At 38.1% G+C, this 19,575-nt stretch overlaps 1 protein-coding gene across 1 annotated transcript in view; it reads right to left on the reverse strand.

Moving 5' to 3' along the window:
* KCND2 (potassium voltage-gated channel subfamily D member 2) overlaps positions 1-6,700 on the reverse strand; it is a 492,277-nt gene extending 485,577 nt beyond the window's left edge. The window contains exon 1 of the mRNA XM_032401706.1: positions 4,352-6,700. Within this exon, the coding sequence (XP_032257597.1) occupies positions 4,352-5,466 (1,115 nt within the window). The 5' untranslated portion in view covers positions 5,467-6,700. The remainder of the gene's footprint in view (positions 1-4,351) is intronic.
* Between the last annotated feature and the right edge of the window lie 12,875 nt (positions 6,701-19,575).

Below are 19,575 nucleotides of genomic sequence, written 5' to 3' on the forward strand. Positions count from 1 at the left end.
TTAGAGTCTTATAAATGGACAACTACACTGAGTTTTCTGAGAGCACAGATGTAATTCTACTATATTTGTTTCTGGTGATAGCACACTACAGATGGACTTCTTTTTTTTTTAAGATTTTATTTATTTATTTATTTATTTATTTATTTATTTATTTGAGAGAGAGAGAATGGGAGAGAGAGAGAACATGAGAGGGGGAGGGTCAGAGGGAGAAGCAGACTCCCCACTGAGCAGGGAGCCCGATGCGGGATTCCATCCCGGGACTCCAGGATCATGACCTGAGCCAAAGGCAGTCGCTTAACCAACTGAGCCACCCAGGCACCCCAGATGAACTTTTTTCCTAGAATTGTTTAGAAATCAGAATATAATGTATGTAGTTAAAATCATAAAGTTGCATTTTTTTTAAGATTTTATTTATTTATTTGACAGAGAGAGAGAGAGCACAGCAGGCGGAGGGGCAGGCAGAGGGAAAAAAACAGGCTCCCTGCTCAGTGGGGAGCCCGATGTGGGACTCAATCCCAGGACCCCGGGATCATGACCTGAGCCAAAGGCAGACGCTTAACCGACTGAGCCACCCAGGCGCCCCATAAAGTTGCATTTTAAACATAAACTTTACAGAAATGCCACGTAGTGGCTTCCTTTCCCATACTGAAAACTTTGATAAAACAACTCTGTTTTAAAATTAAAGAAGTGATGGACCACAGAAATAATAATATAGCTAATTTAACGTGCCACCTGGTACCGCTTCTAACTCACAAGTCATGGACCTGAGGTACAGTGGTAAACTTGTTAAAGATTTTTTACAAAATCATTTTTGATTATTGACAAACATTTGAAAATTTCCTAAATTTGGCACAATCTGAGTACTACCAGCTGAATGAAAAATAACACCTGGATGCTATCTGCCAAAGGTCATTGGACAAAAGAGGAATTCCAGTTTCTTTTCCTCCCAGGGCTGTTTAAGGAAGCAATTAGAGTTCACATTATGGAAAAGAGGGAGGTGGGAGAGTAAAAGGGTACTGATGGCCAGTGAAGGTCAATAAATATGCAGAGAAAGAAAAGATGAAATGGAAGAACGGATATATATGGCTACCCAATCTGAACACTGGTCTAAAAAATCTTTCTGATATTCTTTCTTTCAGAGATTTTTTAAAACTGTGCTTTTAATGTTTCTTACTTTAATAGGAAATGGGTAGGCTTAAAATTATACTTCAAAGCATTAATTTTACTGGCAAATTAAATAATCAGTTACATAACAAGCATGGTTAAGTTATAGTGTAGTGGTATGTTTGAGATTTCAGGGAGCACGAAAATGATTAAATGAATACACAATAGTTCTAAGATAGATCCGCTCATTTCTTCAGACCAAAACCCAACTGAACATTGTTTAAAAGGACCTGAGAAGTAGATAATTCTGCCAGTCCTGAATTACCAAGCTCTTGTCTTTTCTTTTCATGTAGATAATGTTTATATGAGCTAGATTTTTGATAACCACTGTTTAGGATTCCATTTTCACTTCTATTATCATTCATTGATGAATATTAGCTCAATTAAAAATAACAGCCAAGTAAAAAGGGCTCAGAAAGTGTAACGGGGAATTCTTGGTCATCTAGCAGACAGAGCTTGATTATTAACTCAAACTACTGCATATTTTCCAGAAAGTTTATGGCTGACACTTCAGCTTATAAGTATAAAACCACAGTGAAAAAATAAATTGAGGCAATGGCTTTTGTTGAATATTTTCTGTACTTAAATAAAACCGTTGAGTCACAATGCAACCAAAGACACCTAAAAGGCAGGATCTTTAAAATAAAAATCTATTTCTCTAGGAAAATAAAATACATTATAACTATAGTTTGGTGAGGAACTGAAGATGTCTTTCTAAGAAACTTTTGCTATATTATAAAGCATATACTTTCTTAAATGTTCATATATATTTTTCAATAAATGGATTGTACTTTGATTGCATCAACATTTCTACATACTAAAAGTATGACTGCTATATTCCATCAGATCAGTAATTAGCTTAATTTCCTGAAAATTAAAATTCTCAACTTCAATGAAATTTAAGTCTTAAAAGTAACTACCATTTTGCTTCCAAGTTTTGAGAAAGTGTATATACTTAATTCTTCTAAACTACTTACATACAGAACACATGAACAAAATCCATTTCATAGATTTGACATGGGCATTATGATTCAGTTTCTTAAATCGTTTCAAAAAGTAGATGCTTATAAATATTTTATTTATATAGTAAAAAAATCATTAATAGCTAATACTTCTTTTTCTTCCTGAAAGCAAAAATAAATTTCAAAATAAAATAAAAAAATTAAAGTCATTTCAGGAAACAAATTTTAAAATAATGGTAACTTCTCATATCTAGAATAGAACTTCTAGCTAGATGAAATTAGCATCTCATCAACATTCATTATAATACCGATATTCATATACAGTATATGGTATTAAATGATTAACTTAATAAAATTTAATTAAAATGATTCACTGATACTTCATGAAGAACACTACCATTGACACCAAATTAAAAAAAAATATATTTCCTTTTAATGTTTCTTTAATTCCTCTTAAGACAGAGTTCTCTTTTTTATTCATATGTATTTCTGATTTGAAGTCCTGATAGTGATTTACACTATCCGATTGTCCCTAACAAAGATTTCATATGACAAAAAGACTCAAAACCACACACACATATAAAATTCTCTTTGATAAGAAATAAGCACCTATACTACACCTTCAAAATTTGTCACAAAACTACCAACAAGATAAAATGGACATATAAGCAGTTGGATATGAATTTTCACTCATTCATTTTTTTTTAATGAACCAGTAGGTCTTAAAAAAAAAATGTGAAACTAAATCAAAATCACAAGTAGTGTACTTTAGTTTAGCAAAATTTCTTAATTAATTAACTTAGCCAAAAATTCTTCACATATGAAATACTCCATTAGTTGGCCGTATGACAATATGAGAATTTCTGTTCAACACAATATGGCTAATACAATTAAGTTGACTTTATAACCACATTGTCATTTAAAGAAGACAATTAAATGAGCCAGAAACAAAACTTTAAAAAGCAACCTTGGGAATAACTTTTTCCTACGGGCATTACCAAACCCTTTTTGAACTGATTAACTATGCAAGAAAAGCAGCATAAAGCTGAAGAAAGGGCACTAACATCACTACTTGGCTTACCTAAGAACTCATAAAAGTAAAGGGCTCTAACCATTTTATTTTAATACAGCCTATAATATATAAATTTTTATTTTAATACAGCCTATAATATATAAATTGTGCTACTTTTCTGCAGTTTGATTAACACTAATCATTTCATACTTTTCCTTTTTTCTACCATCTAAAAAAAAATCTTAATCCTAGCTTCATATTTATTTTTCAAAAAAACATTAATCTGGGATATGGCCCATTGGTTGCAAAACACCATCACCCCCAAATAAAAGAATACACAGAAGAATTCTAGAAGGAAATTAGAGTGCACAAAATTCTATAATACAATCGGCCCCTGGTGACCATCAGTCTCACCAGATACTACTCTGTCTTCTACGTGTATTCAATGGTCATAGGCCCATTGCCTGATGGGATCTGTAGTTTCTAAAAAAAGACTGCCTGAATGATAGTCATTGACTTCTTTTTTTTGAAACTATGAACCTATAGTCTTAAATATGTTGCAAATATCATTCTACTTCATTTTGTAGAGTTGACCAGTTCCAGCCCTGATACTCTAAAACTGCATGACCTATCGGCCAAAATGAAAATGCATGTATATGAATATGTACATAGATATTATAAAATCCCTGGATAATGATATCTATAATCCGTGTTTTATAATGTTATAAAATAAGAATTATGATTCTTAGAGGAAAAATGCCAAAACTATCTATTTATATGAAAATAATACTTCAAATATACATGAAAACTTTTCACTTGAATACACTGGAACACTTTCGAGGCATTTCAATACATATTATGCATATTCATACCTTTATCTGGGCAACAAATTTGTGTTTTTCATTATCATATCTTCATGTATTGATATATATATATAATATTGTCTTTCCCATATTCAGGAATTCTAAAATTTCTTTGTGTATTTACCACTTTCAGGCATCAATACTCAACATTTGCTAGCAAATCCCCTAAATACTTCAATCGCTACGTCATACCCATTTCACAGAGAAAGAGTTACTCAAAACCATTTGGAAAATGCTTTCCTAAACCCATTTAGAAAAGAGATATTTCCTCTGAATTCTATAACCTTACTGGGTCCACAATCACCTCACATACACTCAACCTCCATCCCCTTTCCCCTGATGGCACCTACCCCAGTGTAGTCATGGTGACGATGGTGTACCAGAAGGCAGCAGGGATGCTGGTGAACTTGCTGGCTGAAGAGCCCTTCTCTGCGTAGAACATGACTGTAGCAAAAATGATGATGGCCATGGTGAGCGAGAAGAGCAAGAAGCCCAATTCTGAGGCACAACTCTTCAGTGTGTACCCCAGGATGCGCAGGCCTTGAGAGTGGCGGGAAAACTTAAAGATCCGGAAGACCCGGAAGACTCGGAGCGTGACAAAGGCTCCGCTGACATCCTCATTGTCTGTCATCACCAGCCCGATGTAATAAGGCAGGATGGCCACCACATCGATGATACTCATGACACTACGCACAAAACGGTAACGACTGGGTGCTGCAGCCAGGCGAAGCAAGTACTCAACTGTGAAGATCATGACGCAGGCTGTGTCCAAGCAGAAGAAGGCCACTGCATACCGCTCCCCACAAGGCAGTTCCTTAATGTGCCCGGGGCTAGACCCGCACGGCACTGTCTCCACCACATTGGCGATGACTGAGACGGCAATGAAGAACCCTGTGACATAGTAGAACACCAGGGCCATTGTGCTGGTGTGCGGGTTCTCAAATGCCCGCCAGACCCTCTGCCGAGCGGTCATAGTGGGCAGCGTGCTCTCTCCGGTGTTGTCAGTATCTGCGTCGTCCTGTAGGCGCTCCGCGTTCTCCCGCCTGCGGTCCTTGTACTCCTCATAACAGCAGTCGCCAATAATCTCTGGGATGAGGCCAAAGAAGGCCAGTTCTTCATCATAAGCAGAGATGCACTCATGGCGAGGATAGTGGAGCTTCCCGGTGCGGTAGAAATTCAAAATATGGCGGAAGATGTCTGGGTCACGGTCAAAAAAATACTGCTGAGTTTCCGGATGGTAGAAAAAGTCCCTCTCAGAACTGCCCAGCAGAGTGTCTGGATAGCGTTCCAGGGTGTCCTGCCATGTCTGGAAACGGGTGCCACTCACATTGAGCACAATCAGAGCATCTTGAGTCCTTTTTCTCTCCTGCCTTGGGGGAGCTGGCATGGGCCCCGAGGCCACAGGCATCCACCCAATGGCTGCTGCCCTGGCAAAGGGCAGCCAGGCTGCTACACCCGCCGCCATGGTTCCTTGACGTGGAGGCAAGAAGGGCAGTCAGGCCTCTAGGACGGGGCAAAGTAGCCACAATCACTCACTTCCTCCCGTCAAACAAAATACCACTGAGAAATGAGGTCCGGAAGTATCACTCGTATGCCAGCGTAGGGCTCCTGGTGAAGTCACAGTTCGCAGAAGGGCAAGTTTCCCTCCAACACAGGAATTTGTAGCAGGAAGAAGAAGAAAATACAATGTCCTAACAATCACGCCCAGCAGAACCTAACCAAACCTCTTCCAGCAGTTGAACCAGGCCACTCCTGGCACAGATAAGTACACAGGTGACTCTAGATGCAGCAATTTCTTCAAACAGGTGTCTGAGTTCTCCCCTGACACAGTCTGGATAATGTAGGGTCAGTATGCGTCGTGTAGGATAGAGAAAACGAAGGGCAGTCACTCAGTGGTATTCTTTTGATGATTTAGAGAACCCTTCCACCTTCCCCTTTAGGTCTTTCAAACCTTCCCTTTCCAAGTGGCCCTTCCCGCCAAAGGAGTCTCAGAAAGGCGACCTGTTGTTGTAGCTTCCGAGATGCGGTCACAGCCGCTGCCCCATGTCTCTTTGGGAGTCCGGTCGCCGCCTCTACTCCTTGGGCCGTGTTTGCAGAGATGGAGGTGCTGTGCGGTGGGCACGGTGGGGGGCGTTAATACAGATCCTCCTCCCCCACGTCTACAAGCACCCCCTGTGTCTGTCAAAAGCGTCTGCCCAATCGCCCCTTCACTCTCTTTTCAAGTTCAGCTCAGGTGCAGTGTGACAGTTACAGAAGCCGGGAGCTGGCAGCCGCCGCCGCGGCGGCGGCAGCAGCAGCATCTGCCTCCGCGCAGAACGCGCCTCGCTCGCGGTACATACCTGGCAGAGTGCGCGCCGGGGCTGAGTTGCATAGAGACTTTCTCCTCGCCGTGCACCCGGAAAGGGAAAAGCAGAGAAAGCAGCTCCCGAGCAGCCGGATCCGATGCGCTCAGAGAGCATAAATAAAGCTCAAGCGAGCTCTTCTTCCCCTTCCCCCATCCCTCTATGCTTCCCTCCTCCTTTTCACCTTCCAAAAGCCAGGCGCAGGCGAGCCGAGCAGCAGCAACAAGTTCAAAAGGTGCGGGGGAGGCGAGAACGGAGGGGACTCGCTCCTGCCAACTTACTGCGCCGCCGCTGTCGCCGGGGCCAGAGCCGGGCGGTGCGGGGCTGCGGAGCTGCGGGGCTGCGGGGCGGCCGGGCGGGCGGCGGCAGCGACGGCGGCTGCGGCGGCGCGGCGGGGCCGGGGCCGGAGCCGGGGCCGGGGCCGGCACGGGCAATCGCCGGAGCGCAGAGGCAGGAGGCGCTCGGCAGCGCGGGGGCGCAGGAGGGCGGCTGGCTGCTTCCCAGCCAGTGGGTGGTCCCGCATCTCCCCCGGCTCCCCGCGCCGCTCTGCTCGTGCGATCAATAAATAAGGAGAAAATAAATAAATAACCGCGCACACGCCCCACCACGCAGGTTATGAAAGGCGTCTCCTGCCTTTCCCTCGGCTTGACCTTTCTCCGCCCCCGCCCCCTCGGGCTCCTCTCGCTCCACCCCAGCCACCCACCAGCCCCGGCGCAAAATGTCACCGAGGGAGAGCATCCAGGTGGATCTGCCGGGGAGGAGAGCAGCCTGGATGAACAAAGGGAAGCTTCACGCGCTCGGCTGCGGTGGTTTGGTGGAGCAGAGGAGGAAGGGGACCGGTGCCTTGCTTCTGCCTCCCTGGGACCCGGTTCAAGGCGAGCGTGGGAAAAAAGGGAAAAAGAGAGAGAGAGAAGCTGGGAAGGAGGGTGAGCGGAGCGGAACGCGCAGGAATTGGTTGTCTTCTGGGGGCTACTGGGTAGCAAGACCTGCAGAGCCCCGCGGCGGAATTTTTAAGTGCTTTTCCCTCTTTCTCTTTCTATTTGTTCAAACCAGATGTGGAATGTTGCAGAAGCTAATATGTCATCTATCCAACTTGCCGAAAAGTCAGACAGTCCTCTCGGACTAGGTCTTGCCACAACTCCTTTTCTCGTCCTTTGAGAATGACAGGAAGGATTTAGAACCCTTTTCTAAATGTCAGCGTCAAGGGGCGTGAGTCTCTGTGAGTGTGCGTCCCCTTCTTTCTCTCTGCGTATCTCTGCACATCTCTAAAATGGTTAAAGTAGTTTTATAAAGGTGTCCGTGTGAGGGGTAAGTGATGGGGTGAGAGACTAGGAAATTGTCGCGGCTAACCGTTTTGTTTTTCGTGTACCCCGCCCCCCCCCCCACCCTCACTGTCATTAGGAATCTTCCTTAAAACCAAACATATACCACTTATAACCACTAGATGGGGTGAATGGAGAGAAGTTAAATTTACACCTACGGTTTGGATGCTTTGGAAAGGTGAAGGATCAAAATGAAGTGAAGATCCCAAAAAAGATCAGATCACATAAACATCCTCAATCCCCCACTCTCCATCCACCTTTTTAGTATTTATGTGAGATACACTACCCAGGCTTGAGTCTGCATTTCCATGGCTATTGGAGGAGATGTGGAGAGTTTCCTGTTGAAATGCCTTTGAAAATTAAATTTAGATTACGGAATAATAGTGATGATAAAAGTCTTTAGAAATAGTGAGACTTCATCTATATTGATTAAGGGGGGAAGTCTAGTTTTTACCTAAAAGTTACCTTTTCAAGGCTTACTTTGTTCTTAGGTTGAAAAGTAAGTAGACTTGTGATGTATAGTCTTGAATTGACTTTAAAGCCCTAGGGATCTTAGGCAGGATGTGTTAACCTTAAAAATCTGAAATGGAATACCTCAACAAAAGGATACTAACAAAAAATAGAGTATACAGAAACTCACCAGAGAAGGAGAAAAACAAACTTTCTAATGTGCAGGATTTTTTGTAGAGATGGAAAGATATTTTTTATTTACTTATTTACTGGTGTAGAGGTTTAGGGAATCCCATGTTAGTAGTTAATGAAGTCAGAGCTAATGCACCATGAAAGTTTGGAAACACAGAACCGAAAACACCTTATGTTTATCTGTTTGGGTGAGTTGTGGTGAAAGATGCTTGTTAACAAACCTATGTAGCCTGCATACACGAAAAAAATGTTAATTAAAAAATAAAGAGGAGACTACTTAACAATTACTGTAAGAAAATTAACCCCTTCCTAATCCAGGAAATAAGGTGCCAGCATGAGAAGTGTCTCCAGAGAATGGAGAGCCATGAATTGATGCCAAACGGGCATGACCTCCCATAAACACCGGGCAGGCGACCTAAATAGAGGCTTTAAAAATTCCCTGCAGGAAACTGAACACTTAGAAATATAAACATAGATGTTTAACACTACAAAAACCCTTAAATAAACAAGAATAGAAAATCCACAATTTTTAAGAAGACTTTGAGATCTGTTCTCCCCCACTCTCCACAAGCTTCTTGATACAACAGAAAGAATGTGGGCTTAGAAGCTGAACCCATCTAGATTCAATTTCTAGCCCAAGAAATTACTCATAGGCTTTGTTTCATCTGGCAAATTACTTTTGTTCAGAAGTTGCAGATAATAAAACTTAACTTTTTAAGACTATTGTGAGGTTTAAACAGAATAATACTTCTGAACACCAGTGTAGAACTTGATACACACAAATGGTACTCAATATCAATTCCTTTTTATTTTAATGCCTAATGGAAATGCAAATTATTTTATCCACCCTGTATTTGAAATTCCCACAGGTATTGCTATGTTTACTCTTTCATCTGAGTTCAAAAGTTCCCTTGTTGTGATATACCAGTGACCCTGATATTTCAACTATTCATTCATGCATTGAAATGCTATATGAAGAGTATGCATACAAAACCAGCAGAACATTCTCTCACTCTCTGTTTCTCTTGCCCAGGGATTCCTGTTCTTCCTTCTTGTATTCTCATTTTATATACTCTGCTTGGTTGATGGAAAATAAACTCAGCAAGATCAAAACTGAATTCATCACCTCTCCTCCTCATCTACTCAGTTTTCTCCCCTGATGAATAAAGCCCAAGGTAGAAACCTCATGGTCATTCACAGACCATGTCCTGTTCTTCACCACCTCCCTGCATGCACCCCCAAACACACACACTCATCCAGTGATCCAATAAGCTTGTATATTCTACCCTCATTATCCATCTATCCTCACACTGCACCTACAGTGATATTTTAAAAACTATTTTGAGATAATTATAGATTCACATGCAATTGTGAGAAATAAGAGATCCTTTACACCAATCACCTAGTTTCCCCCAAAGTTAACATTTTGCATATTACAGTACAATATCACAACCAGGAAACTGACATTGATGCAATCCACTGAATTATTCAGATTTTACCAGTTTTACATACACTAATTTTTGCATGTTTATACTTCATTCTAATTTTCTCACATGTATATATTTATGTGACCACCATCACAGTACACATATAAAAGATTTCCATCATGAGGATCCCTTTTTATAGTCGTAACTGTCTCCCTCCCTCCTCCCTTCCCTATCCCTTGTCAACCACTAATCTGTTCTCCTGTATAGTTTATCAATTCATAAATATTATTTTTTTAAAGATTTTATTTATTCATTTGACAGAGATAGGTAACACAAGCGAGAGAGGGAACACAAGCAGGGGGCATTGGAGCGGGAGAAGCAGGCTTCCCGCAGAGCGGAGAGCCCGATGCGGGGCTTGATCCCATGATCCTGGGATCATGACCTGAGCCGAAGGCAGATGCTTAACGACTGAGCCACCCAGGTGCCCCCAGTTCATAAATATTATATAGAAGGAATCATGCAATATAAACTTCCCAGATTGTCTTATTTTATTCAGTAGAATTAGTTGAGATCTATCCACTTGTTGAATGTATCAACAGTTCATTTCTTTTTATTGCTGACTAATACCACACTTTAATTAAGCATTCACCCACTGAAGGACATTTGGAGAGGTTCCAGTTTGGGGCTTTTATGAATAAAGCTGCTATGAATGAACATTCACGTAAGGTTACTGTGTGAACATAAATTTTCATTTCTTTGAGATAAAGACCCAGGAACACAACTGCTGAGTTGTATGACAAGTGTATGTTTAGTTTTGTGAGTGGCTGCAATAATCTTTTCCAGAGTGGCTGCACATCCCACCAGTAAACTACCAGTTATCTGGTTTCTCAGCATCCTTGCCAACATTTGGCATTATCACTCTTTTTTTGTTTTTGTCTTTCTGATAGTGTGTTATGACATCTCACTGTGGTTTTAATTTGCATTTACCTAATGGCTAATTTTGTTGAACATATCTTTATGCACATATTTACTGTCTGTATATTCTTCAGCAAAGTGCATGTTCCTGTCTGCTCATTTTTTAATTGAATTGTTTGCTTTTTTACTGTTGACTTTTGAGAGCTCTTTATGTATTATAATTAATGGTCCTTTGCCAGATATGTCCCTTGCAAATATTGTTCCCAAGTCTGTAGCTTGTCTTTTCATCCTCCTCACAGGATTTTTTGCAAAGCAAAAGTTTTTAATTCTGATGAGGTCCAAATTGTCAATTCTTCCTTTTATGGATCATGGTGTTGGTGTCAAATCTAACAACTCTGCCTAGCCCTTTGTCCCAAAGATTTTGCCTGGTTTTTTTTTTCCTAAATATTTTATAATTTTACATGTTAAATATAAGTCTATGATCTATTTTGAGTTAATTTTTGTATAAGGTATGAGATTTAGGTCAAGGTCCATTTTATTTTTTTGGCCTATGGATATCCAGTTGCTTCAGCACCATTTGTTGAAAATCCTATCCCTCCTATATTGAATTGCTTTTGCACCCTTGTCAAAAATAGTTTGGTATATTTTGGCAGCTTATTTTTAGGTTCTTTATTTTCTGTTCCAGTGATATTGTCTATCTCCTCACTAAAACCATGCTTTCTTGATTACTGATGCTGTCTAGTAATACTTAACATCAACTACAATTTTTCCTTCCACTTTATTATTCTTTTTCAAAACTGATTAAGTTTTTCTAGGTCCTTGCCTTTCCATATACATTGTATTTTATTTATTTATTTATTCTTAAGTAGGCTCCACGCCCAGTGTGGAGCCCAACATGGGGCTTGAATTCACAATCCTGAGATCAAGACCAGAACTGAGATCAAGACCAGAGCTGAGATCAAGAGTTGGATGCTCAACCCACTAAGCCACCCAAGGGCCCCTCTCTATATGCATTTTAGAATAAACATATCCATGTCTATAAAAAATCTTGCTGGGGTTTAAATAAATATTGCATTACACCTATAAATTAATTTGGGGGAATAGACATGTTTACTATGCTGAGTCTTTCAATCCATGATCACTGTATGTCTCTCCATTTATTTAGCTCTTTTTTTTTTTTAATCTTTCAGCAGCATTTTGCAATTTTCAGGATACAAATCCCATATATATTTTATTAGGTATATACTATTTCATTTTTTGAGAAATTATATAGTATTGCTTGTTTTATTAAAACTTGGTTTCCATATGTTCATTGTTAGTACACAGAAATACAGTTGGGTTTTGTGTATTGATCATGTACCTGCAATTTTGTTGAACCTCATTATTAGTTCTTGGGTTTTCTACGTAGACAATCATGTCAGCTTTATTTCTTCTTTTGCAATCTGTATGCCTTTTATTTACAGTGTGTTTTTAAAAAATGTACTTATAATCATATCACTACCCCTTTTGATAGTCTTACGCCTTTTTCAGAAATCACTCCTCAGCAGAGAATATAGAACCCCTCAGGATCTCAATTTCTTCTACCCTTTAAGCCTCATCTCATGCTGTCTTAATATTAGCTTACTTCACTGTCTTGTTCAACTATTTTTAGTTTGCAGAATTTCGTGTTTTATCTTGATTTCGGGGTCTTGGTTCACACATCTCTTTCTCATAGCTCTCAAGTACTCAGCTGGAGTCACAGTCTCCAGGAACCCCTGCCTAACCTCTTCTAAATTATTTCCATTTCACGTGCTCCATCAGAGACTATAATAGCTTAGAAGAGATGTGTGTGTCTCCTTTTTCTTAGCCAATAGACTATAACCTCTTTGAGAGAAGGCAATGGTCTTTTATCTCTGTATCCTCAGGATCTGCCATTGTACTTGGCACATAGTAGAAATAAAGCAAATATTTGTTAAAGGACTGGATGCTCTTATTAGATAGTCAATATTCACTTTTTCCCCATTATAGATTACTATTGTTACTCTCCAAAAGATTCATAGAGTATCAAGCTGATTTTTCTACCAAGATGTACAATGGAAAACAAATTACCTTAACAATGAGACAAATGATCCACATTTGTATTCCTGTGTAAAAAGTGCTTTCTTGATATACTCACTATAGTTGGTTCTCAAAAAGGTCTTGTGATGTGTTATTATGTTTATTTTAACCAAAAGGAAACAAAGCTCAAGAAGATTAAATGATTTTCCAAGATTATATCATATAACTGAGTGGCAGAAGCTGACTCATTCCCATGCCTTCTGACTCTAAATCACATATACTTTGAGGTCTATAGACACACTAATGTCTGCAATAGCAAAGTCTCTTTGTCAATTTGTTGTTGTTTTTCATACTGGTGATGAATCTGCAGACAGGTGCATCCTATGTTATTCCTCCCCACGGCACATCTCTAAGAGATCTCTGTCTAGGGCAGGAAATCAGTCTGTGGTCATGGAGAAGGGGAGTACTGCATCTGTTCTTTCCATATTTTAACCAATTATGCTAACTGCCCAGAGTGATAAACAAATTTTAGTATCTCAATTATATATTTGACATAAGACAGTTTTAGTATTTCTGACTACATTTTTAGCACCTCTTCCAAGACAACTCTAAGAATCTGTATTCGGTTATTTTATTTTATTTTTACCTATTTTTTAAATTTAGATATAATTGACATAAAACACTGTATTCATTTAGGTGTATAGAATGATGATTTGATATATGTATATATTGCTAAATGATTACTATAATAAATTTAGTTAAAACCCATCACCACACGTATCACATTTTTTTCTTGTGATAAGAATTTTAAGATCCACTTTCTTAATAATACTGAATTGTATATTTGAAAGATGCTAACTACAGTCATCATACTGTGCATTACATCCCAGTAATTTGTATATCTTATAACTGGAAGTTTGTATCTTTTGAACACTTTCACCTATTTCCTAATAACCCTGTATTAGGTTTTTTTAAACATAGTACCATCTTTATTAAAGAAACAAAATCCTACATTAAGAAAGAATTCAATCAACTTGTAAAATGAACAAAACCTTTAGCCAGGAATTAAAATTATATGCATTAAATCTTGATTAAGTTCTAGCAATTTTTTGAAAAAAATATTTGTTTATACTGTTAAATATCAAGAAAAAAAATCAACATTTTTACCCTAAAATATCTGATCACAAATTGTAAACAGAGAGATATATAGTTTATTTTTATTCACTTTCTGGGTTTCATATGATTTTGTGTTTGGCAAATGTACTTTATCCAAAGGTAATTTTGGCTTGGCTTGGATCCTGTTCATCAGAAGCAGTACACAAGCTGTCTTATTTTTAAATTTATTTTGTTCCCTAGGAAAATAAAAATAAAATCTGACATACTAGTAAGGTATGGAGGACATGAGAAAGTCACAGCATAGGTAAGGCTAGTTAAATGCTTAAAACATACTTGAGATTTCAAATACCTCACCGTATCCCTGGAATATGGTCATCAGGGAAAGGGCAATGACCCCGTGTCTTTTTTTGGACTACTATTAAAAATATAGGTTGGCAACCTACTCTTAACTTCTTTTTTAACTTCTTTTTTCCCATTTATTAATGCTGCAAAGTCCTTTTCAAAGTCCTCTTCAAAGGATTTCCCCCCTTTTAAGTTTCAGACCTTGAACATCTCCTATTAAAAATAACCCATTTTCAGGGACTTTATTCCTCATATACAGAACATCTTAAATATATTTTATATAATGAAATGGACTTGACTTTCCAGGTTCCCACAGTGCTGCTCTGGGACCCTGTCACATTCTATGTGTTTGGAACTCTGTCAGCTAACACATTTTGTAAATAGATATATAAAATCTAACCAACATGTTACAGCTTCAAGTCGGCCTCATGGGATGGCTGTCATCATGAAGAAGCATAGTGGTTGTTTTTAATATAAAGAATATATTTTTGTTCTTAAAATTTTCATGAAATTACAGATGGTGATGCACATGTTGTTCCTATGATCAAGGAAGGCAGGGGACAAATTAGAGGGGAAAAACCAGTTTTTAACACATTGTTATTATCAATCACTTACAATGTGCAAAAGCACCGCATTGCCCATTAGCAATGACCCAAGCTATTCAAGATCAACTGCCCTCAGGGAGCTTGACACCTGGGATGAAAAGAAGAGAACATGGAAATCTCTTTTAATCCAAAATAACCTTACTTGGGAGTTTCATTTCAAGATATTTTCCCTAAGTGTTTTATCCTGAGAAACCATTTATTTGTTAGAGATGGAAAAAGAGGGAAGATAAGAGGGAATGTATAAATTTGCTTCTTGGACTCATTATCATATTTATAGCTTTGGGATTAATTGCTATGGAATAATTCCAGTGCCATAAACTGAGAATTGTGACTACAAACAAGAAAGAAGCAGCAAGAGTTCCAAAGAAATAAAAGCCTTCTTTTTCTAAAACTGGAGAAAAGTAAATTCTTACATATGTTACTAATGTTGGTGAAGAAGATAAATTACTCCAAATAGTTTATGATCACTGAAAATCTTGAAGAAGTCTATAAAGTTTTCATCATTTAAGTAGCCACATTCTGTGAGAAAATTGGCAATTAATTTGCTTGTTTACTTTCTTTAAAACTGCTTGATACGCTCTAGCAAGCCACTTTGATACACAAGTATATTTGCTTCATTATTTCTATACATAATAATGTAGTTGGCTTTAACAAATCACTCAAAATAGTGGAGTGTAAAAAAAAAGCAGAACAATGTAATACTTTAAAATATTTGTTTAATAGAAGATCCCTGCATTACCCCACTTTTAGAAATTGATATTCTGTAAATCTTGCTTGTTTACAATTTAACCTGTGCTGGATTTTAATTTAAATAAAGAGAATATTTAATAGAGTGTTATTAAACAGGTTTTACATTGCAGCTGTTCCAGTCCCTCAGGTAAATACTTATTGAGAGAGCTTATTAAAGTTTGTTCTACTTATTTATGTTTAAATTCTTTTTCTTCTCCTCTTGTGTGAAACCTTTGTGGGGCAGAACTCCCCACTGACTGAGAAGAGTCCTGTGCATATAGATTTGGGAAGAGCAATACGCTTGGAATGCTTATCAAGTAATTGCATTTGATGTTTTAGTCTATATATGTCTAATTTTCTACATCATTTCTTTTTTGGAAACGTGAATTGTACTCTGAATAAAGAAATTTGGAAAGCTGAGCTTTTCTACCTTAGCACAGATAATCACAATAAGAACAGGGTATAAATAATTACATAAATATTTAAAAAATATTTAAAACATTTTATAACATATAAACTTTTAAAACATCTATAATCTGAAAAGAGAAATTTGTACAATATGTGATGTGAGGTGAAGCTACTATGTGGGAAGCAGGCATAGTTGTATGGAAAAGTAAATTGGCGAAGTTTGAGGAGAAACAAGTTCTAACACTGCTCCTACCCCCCTCGGAGTGTGTCTATTTCTACAACTGATTTAAAGAGGAAATAACAAATAAGATTTGTTTTATGATAGTCATGTGTAGGAGAAAGCTAAAAGAGAAGAAACTGACAGGAAAAAAAAGTCTACCCCAAATAAAGGGTATAATAAAAAAATAAATGAAGGATGGACGTAAGACAGTTTGTGTGGGGAAAAAACGTAGCATGTGTGATTATTTGACATGGAAGCCTAAGGGGGAAAAAAAAAATAAAGATAGGTGACACCAATTTTGAGCCCAGTGACCGAGAGAGTAAGGATATGAGACAGGAAAATCAAAGGAAGCATTTAGGGAAAGAAGCTGCTACCCTTCCATACTGGCATTTCAAGATAGAGGTTGCAGTAAGCTTTATATGCAGGAAATAGAATGGTTTATTGGAAGACCTGAGTTTACAGTTCCAGATCTTCAGGAAATTTATTTTTTGATATTAAACATTTAAAAACATTTTGATATTAAACATTTAAAACAGTATCCTGCAATTTCACTTCCAATTCTCTTAGATCCAGTAAATTAATCTTGAAAGGGGGAAAATGAAAACCTTTGAGAACCTGTTAGAGATGAAGAACAATAATGCATTTCACTGGTGCTCATATTCTATTTACTCAATAACGTCTCTCTCCCTAACAAAGGAATATATTTTCAGCAAAACAACCAATAGACTATCTGGTTAAAATGTTTTAAAATATTTAAAATTCTCTTTTGCTCATATATGAGAACCACAGAGAATAGCAATACATATATAGCCTATTAAATTATAAACATCTTATGTTTTATTTTATGTATGGAAAAGTAAATTGGCGAAGTTTTAATTTAAATATCTATGTAAATATCTATCTCTGTCTCTGTCTTCCTGTCTCTCTCTTTCTCTCCAACTTAAGAACCATGAGTTTACCCTGTTACTCCTAACCCAACCTTAATATTTTCCTTTCCATAGTTGTAGTACTTTTCTGACAATGAGAGTCCTGTTTCTTATTATCCTACATAAGTTAACTTATTTTATTGATCCTCTTTTATGCAACTAATCACCTATGGCTGCCCCTCTTCCCTATACATAACCTCCAATACTTTTGGGGGGACACTGCTGCCACTGTCCACCCCCGTGTGCCCCCCCAAGAACTGAAATCCTGCCTTGGGCCTCCCCCTGTGTGGCTGCCCCCATCACCCCTCTAGGCTTTGACACAACAGGCTGGGTTACCTCCCCACAGGGACACCTTCCTCACCATACTTGGGCTCCAACATCTTGTGCTGTTCTACTCCTCCCCTGTGGAACCCCTCCTCACTCCACACAGCTCTGAATCCCTGCTTTGGTCCCCCACAGCTCAACCCACTTCCTTACTACCTCACATGTGGACACAGACTTTGCTCAGCCTTACTTAATTTAGGAATAAACTGTTCAGGAAAGCAAAAAGATGGGAAAAGGGGAGAACTATATAGATTTAAACCTTAGTTTAAAAAAAAGGGACTTGATAATTCATTATTTAACTTTCAACAAGCTTTTACTAAGTGTCTACTATTTCCCAAGTTTCATGTAGGGAGTTTAATGTATTATCCCTGATAATATGGGAGATAAGCTAAACATACTGGTAATAGTACTCCAAAGTAAGAAATACTAGGAGATATATATATATATAGGTATGGGGTCACTGACGATCAGCACCTACCTCTCCAGGAATCAGAGACAGAATCCTTAGGGGCTATTTCTTGAGCAGGAAAAAAAAAAAAAAAAAAAAAAGTTACCATAGCAGGCCTGACACTGCTATCTTTAGAAGGACCTGCTTGAACTACTGGCCCTTTGCTGGCATCTAGAAACTTGGCCCCCCCAGTCAGCAGTTAACTGATGAAGGTCCACACAGTATGTGCTGTGCAAACAATATGCTTTATGCTAAACACCTTCTTTCCTTCTGGAAGTCTGTGTTCATACATGCAAGGTAGAGAGTGCCTGCATGACCAGCCCCCAGCTAGATCTCTAATGTGCTTCCCTGGGCAGAAACACTGTTTACGTGTTGCTGCATTTCATTACTGGAGGAAGAGGACACCCTATGTGATACCGCATGGGATGGAGAGAGCATAAGAAAACCACCACATGAATGGTGGTTCATGTGTCTTTTTTGCAAATGATCCAGCTATGTATCTTTACTACAGCACTGTACTTAATCTTTGTGGTAAGTACACCTATATTCTGACTCCTGTGAGTCTTTCCAGCCAATCTCTGGAAGTGGGAGGGTCCTGGGGACACCACACACACTCCTGGGCTGAGTTTTAAGTCAAATTTTGTTAAATGAAAATGGGATACAGGACATTTCTGGGCAGAAGAAACAGCATAAACAAAACATGTAAACGAGAATCAACATGACATTGGGCAGAGGAGGATCCATAACTGACTCATCGTTTCCTCAGCAGTAAATTCAAGGAAAGCCGTGTCCAAAAATATAAGCAGAAGGCAGATCTCAGAAGTTCTTCTATTAAGTATTACATCTTAATACTTTAGGAAGATTCAGGATGGCGTAAAAGTAAAATTGAGTGATTCAATGGATATCTTGGACAGAGAAAGAATGAGGTTTCTATCCTTATTCACACTGTTGAGTAAAATTATTTGTGCTATTATCAGTAAATTATTGATACTCTGAAAAATTATTAACCAATTAGCTATTTGGTATTTTATATTTTCAAAAACAGAATCATAGAGAAGTTCTCTTCAACTTAATAACTATTTTCTGCAATAGACTATGATACATTTTTATCCTACTCATAAATTCTGATAAACATCAGAAGAGGCAATAAATTTGGCATTCTTTACTCATTGATATTAGCATTTTGTTTTATATATTTTGGGGTGTTTGTCAGTTTTAGAACCATCTCATAAGTTGCAAAATATAATACATCTACAAAATGAAATTTATCACTTATGTATTGTATGCAATATGAAATACTCTGTCAACAACTTAAAATACAGTGTCTGTAAAATATAGGGTCTGTATGGATGAGGCTGTTAAACATTTGCCTTTGAAAAACAAGGCTGCTCATCTTCATTCTTTGCTAGACCACCTTGGGAAAAAACATCGAGACCAGTAGGTTAGACCTAACTACATTTGTGGTGGGTTTTGGTGTTGTTATTTCATTTTATTAATATTATTTTTTAATTTCAAGAACTTCTCATAGATCATTTCAAAGTGAAACATTACTAACTGCAATTTCACATTAACCATAGAGTATTTCTAGTTTTTAAAACACAAATCTTTTAACAAATTTTAAGTTATTTACTATACCTAGGTAATTACTTGAATAAAATAAAATACAAAAATAATATTTTAATATTATTTTATTTTATTTCCCAAATAATTCTTTTTGTTCAACATAGCATTTCCACAAATAGGGCAATATTTTGATAGTTTAATAAATTTC

Source organism: Phoca vitulina, unplaced genomic scaffold, assembly GCF_004348235.1.
Source record: "Phoca vitulina isolate PV1807 unplaced genomic scaffold, GSC_HSeal_1.0 scaffold4, whole genome shotgun sequence".
Classification (NCBI taxonomy): domain Eukaryota; kingdom Metazoa; phylum Chordata; class Mammalia; order Carnivora; family Phocidae; genus Phoca; species Phoca vitulina.